This window comes from Wyeomyia smithii, chromosome 2, assembly GCF_029784165.1.
Source record: "Wyeomyia smithii strain HCP4-BCI-WySm-NY-G18 chromosome 2, ASM2978416v1, whole genome shotgun sequence".
Lineage (NCBI taxonomy): Eukaryota > Metazoa > Arthropoda > Insecta > Diptera > Culicidae > Wyeomyia > Wyeomyia smithii.
In genome coordinates, this window is record NC_073695.1 from 83,358,770 (window position 1) to 83,363,640 (window position 4,871).

Below are 4,871 nucleotides of genomic sequence, written 5' to 3' on the forward strand. Positions count from 1 at the left end.
GTCCAGCCATCTCTGAGAAAAGTGAGTGAGAAAAAAAAGTTGCACATACACACACACACATACACACATACATACATACATACAGAAAATGCTCAGTTCGTGGAAAGAAGTCGAGTGGTATATGACATTCGGCCATTGGGACCACTTTTATACCTTCGGTTTTTCCAGTGATTGCTATACCTTTCTAGGAGAAAGGCAAAACATCATCCGAACCCGAAAGCAATGAGCGTCGCTTTAATATATATTTTTTGAGTCAGGTTTGCATACCTCAAAACTAGTTGCTTAACTTATGTCCGACACTGTATATCATAGCTCAAGTGTTCGAAATTTGATGCAGTAAGGTACGTCATACGGAAAATATTATGATTTTTTCGATATGTTTCGCATACAAATATAGCTTTAGCATTGGGCTTGGTCAAGAAACGACCGTTCATATTTATTTCCCCAAAGTTTCATAGCTTGGTGGTTGACTCTATTTATATTAGATAAATCACAATTCTACAAATACTTCATGGCTGTCTACAGACTCATAAACGACGCGTATAAATTTATTTATAGCTTTATGTTAACAAATCTTTCAAAATAAACCTTGGAAGTAATACTTAGTAGCCGTAACTAAATTTGATAATTGTTCCTTCACCTTCAAGTTGTTATACACTTATATAATATTCCATTAATCTATACTTACAAGTCGCTATTCTTCAAGATTTTGATTACAAATATATGTTTAAGTTGTATTACTTAATATCATTACAAGTTTTCAATATCAACGACCCAAGAATCCTGCACCTCCAAAACCTGTTCCCACGTACGGAGTGCGGCCATAGCCGATATTTCCGACGAGACCACCACCGTACCCTCCTCCACCATAACCACCACCATATCCTCTGCCGTATCCTCCATAACCTCCGTAACCTCTTCCATAGCCGCCGTATCCACCACCATAACCACCGAATTGAGCCGACTCCGCACCGGTCAAATCATTCTGCGCTTCCACTGCCGGTTGAGAATTGACGTTTGCCGGTATAGACCAAACGTCGGTGGCCAGGAGGCCCGTGAGTAGAATGATTATCTGCGAATGGGATAAAATGATTAGTGATAATTTGTAATAACCGGATCGCGGGGTACTTCCCCCGGGAGAATGAGTTTTGTTATGTTAAAAATTCGCAACAAACCGCTTCGAACTGCTTTCGATTGATCGTTATTAATTTTGTTTTCATCTGAGATCACGATTGAAGGAGGTACACAAAGCGAATTTGTTGCCACTGGAGCTAATTGTAGTAATCGTTTTTATTTATTATCGATGATCTAGCGAGTGGCATTATTTATAATGCACCTTAAGCAGAAAGCTGAGGCGGGCGACTTGAGAATAGCTCAAGTCGTCACTTATGTCGTATTATTGGTGTTTTTCACTAAATAGTAAATGTATTACTGATTAGTGAGTGTATTACAAATTAGTATTTGCATTGCTAATCAGTAATTGTATTACACGCAGAAGAAAAATGAAAAATTGTAGCTTTTTAACCATTTTTGTGAGTTTTCGTGCCCCTGGTCAAGTCGGAAGTGCGTAAAGTCTTCAGAGTCTTAAATGAGTTTTCCTCTAAGTAACCATAGAAGCGGCGAACCCGGCAACTAATTACTCTGCGTCTTTATAACGCACTTATAGCCAAACTAATGGCACCGGAATTCACAGGGGCGGTTAAAAATTTATATTCTTCAATATTCTTCCAGTTTAAGATCTACGGAAAAATCAGTGTTGACTGGTGTTATTTTCCGAATTTATATATATTTTTTGAACTTCAGATTATACGTTGACTGACCCATAATGATTGACCCATGACTATATGATACGTGTTTTTAAAATTTTTGATAATAATTTTATGGAATTCACTTTGACAGATACCTACGTGCAATTTTTGTAGTTTCGATTGCATTTTATTGCGGTTTTCAGTACCTTCCGAATGATTTCTTATAATATATTATATCGGGAACCTTTCGATAAATAACTCTTTCTTTGTATCTTATTTTGATGAATGTTCTGTAAAACAGACAGAAGAAATGACGAGTGTAACATAAAAATACTTTAACACTTATGCACAAATGGGCAGTTGAGAAAGTTTTTAGTTATCCAAAAACCCTACAAGCACTACACTAGCATCGTTTCAAGAAAAATCGGTTTTTTTTTTAGTTTGCATTGCATTTGGCTACTCCAGAAAAATGTCCATTGTTTTCGCGTACTTGCAGAACCAAAAAAAAACTTTTATTTCGAATAACAACTCTCGCACGATCCACGTCCTTAAGCCCTCACTCAAGCGTCAATCACAAAAAAATATTTTCATTAGCAGTCACTTAACAATATTTACATCACGACCGTACCTTTATCATTCTACTGAAAGCTCATCGTTTTTCTTCCAACAAAACCAACTGCGGGAGCACTTGTTATCTTCATTCGAAATCACCTCCGACTGATGGATTAGATCCGTGGGAGATAGGGATATAGGATGCACCAAAAAAACACGATCCAATCAGCGTTGCCAGGTCATTTTTTTTTTAAATCTGGAAAAGGCAAAATAAAAATCTGGAAAAAATCTGGCAGTCATTTCGTTGGGTGAAGGGTTAATTTTTCGGATAAAAGTCTTGGGGTACGCAAAATTTGAGGTGACAAAATTGCAAAATTTCGCGCCAAAATTGAAGTGATGACCTTTTTGCGGAACAGAGAAAATAAAATCTGGATAAAATCTGGATTATCCATGAAAAATCTGGATAATTGGACATCCTGGAGCTGTTTACCTGGATACATGTTCAAAAATCTGGATAATCCAGCTAAATCTGGATACCTAGCAACGCTGGATCCAATTAGTGTCCTGCTAATAATCCAGATGCATTGAGTGTAACAAACAAAAATAGAATCAAATCCACCCAGAGGAGGAAAAGACGTTTCTTGTGCGTCTTGGCAGCTAAACAATTGGGACATGATTGTGCAAAGTACCTTTTCATATCAAATACGTTAGCTTATAGTGTGAACATATGAATCTATTTTTTCTGTTGTTCGAAACTATAATAGATAGTAGATGGTATGATCCGAAAGGCCCAGTGCTCCCAATTAAACAACAGAAAACGTGATAAATAAGAGTAAAAATAGTTATTTGTCTAAATGAAGACAACATTTTTCTTAGAATTAAAATTATAGTTTCTCTCAATCCATAAAGCTATTTCGGAATTAACGTTTCTCATAGTGTTACCAATAACAACTTTTGTCGTGTGATACCGTCGCAGGTGGCCCGAATTAGCAAATGGTACACCATTAGTAAACTGTTAATTGCTTACAACATTTTAAAAATAAAAACTAACAGAGCCATCGGATGGCGCATTTGTAAGACAGTCGTGATTGGTTGTAGTCGGCCGCTTGTTGCAGATGATGACATTGTACGTGTTAAAGCACGTGCTTGATCTGTCACTTGTAATAAACCGTAATAAATTATGAACTATGGCCGCGCATGATGGTCCGGGGGTGTACTGGTAGAGCAGTGTAATATTATATGACAGCGCTCACAGTTAGGAAGCAAGTTAACATTGTATTAGTTGAGTCTGAAATGTATTCAATTTATCAAGATGCTAATAATGATAATGCACCGCTAAACAGGGCAGTTATCGGTCTGGCGTTAGAGTTATCAATTCATAAACATATTGAAAATTCACAAAAATAGGAACAATGTTAATAAATCGGGGGCTAATAATAAGAAACATGCAAAAATGATGTTCTATGATCCATCACAACTACTATTAGTTGTCTATAAGCACTATCTTCAGCATTTGTTTGTATATTTAAATATATGAAGATTGCCTAGAGTTGAATTATGTCAATTATTAGAGTTTTTGAATGTTGCTTTGAGAGCTAGGGTTGTAGAGGGTAATTTCGAGGTACTGATATTTTCGGCCTACAAAATTTACTCTCAAAACATGCAAAAATGTTAAAACATTAATATTGGATTTATTTGTGTAACTAATAACGAATTTCTGTTGACAATTATTTGATCGTATAATTGAGAGAAAGAATGCCAAGGAAGGTGTTACAAGTTTGATGCTCGCCCAGAAAACACGTTCGGGGTATCACAGACACAGTATTTTGGAATTATTAGATTCTATGTATAAAAAAAAGTGTACCGTTCAGTGGAGCTACATTGATCACCTAGAAATATTAGAAAGTATTTGTCAAAAGATACTGATCATACAATACTAGATAATGTTTACTTATCCTCAAATGAGCTCAGATCCAAGTTTTTTTTTCAACAATGAAAATCCCACTTTAATAATTGGCACCAATCAAAGTATAGATTCGTCAGATTATATCTTTTGGATAAAACTCCCCCGATCCCACTTTATAATGTATGCACAACCTTTTAATTAACCCATAGTGCATCTTCAAACGGTTTGCGAAGGGTTCGATGCTTGCAATTTGATATCGTAAATTGATTACGCGGTATTCACTAGTATTCTCGTTAAACAAGTTCCTTGGGTATCCCAGGCGCACAATGGTTGCCTATATAACCGTACCAAATCATTCGACCCGGTATCAGTACTACTCGGATCATTGATCGTTTAATCGAGCTAAGGGAAAAATATAGTTTGTACTAGCCTCCGGAGTAACAGCCGTGTTTATTCGTAATGAAGGTATCATTTTCTTTCATCAATGTTAAGCCTCTCAAGTGTTGTTAGTGATACTAAAGGTTAACTAGATTGATTGCCTTTCGGGAATCATTAAATGTATTTTTTTTCAATCCATCGATTGCGGGTTATAAAGCGTGTCAGTTCAAACAATGGAGACGTGAGACGTGATTACCATGAGCTGAGAACTATATTTTAATAGTGGT

At 36.3% G+C, this 4,871-nt stretch overlaps 1 protein-coding gene across 2 annotated transcripts; it reads right to left on the reverse strand.

The window, feature by feature from the left end:
• Positions 1 to 405: 405 nt before the first annotated feature.
• On the reverse strand, positions 406 to 2,501 carry LOC129720556 (keratin, type I cytoskeletal 10-like). Of its 2 annotated transcripts, XM_055672034.1 has the most exons (3): positions 2,377 to 2,479; positions 1,908 to 2,038; positions 406 to 1,072 (listed from the first exon to the last, which is right to left on the reverse strand). In XM_055672034.1, the coding sequence occupies exons 2-3, from the start codon at positions 1,932 to 1,934 to the stop codon at positions 767 to 769; spliced, it is 333 nt and encodes a 110-aa protein (XP_055528009.1). In that variant the 5' UTR covers positions 1,935 to 2,038; positions 2,377 to 2,479; the 3' UTR covers positions 406 to 766. The 2 variants fall into 2 exon arrangements, with proteins under 2 accessions (XP_055528009.1, XP_055528010.1); XM_055672035.1 differs by lacking the exon at positions 1,908 to 2,038 and having other exon boundaries at positions 2,377 to 2,501.
• Between the last annotated feature and the right edge of the window lie 2,370 nt (positions 2,502 to 4,871).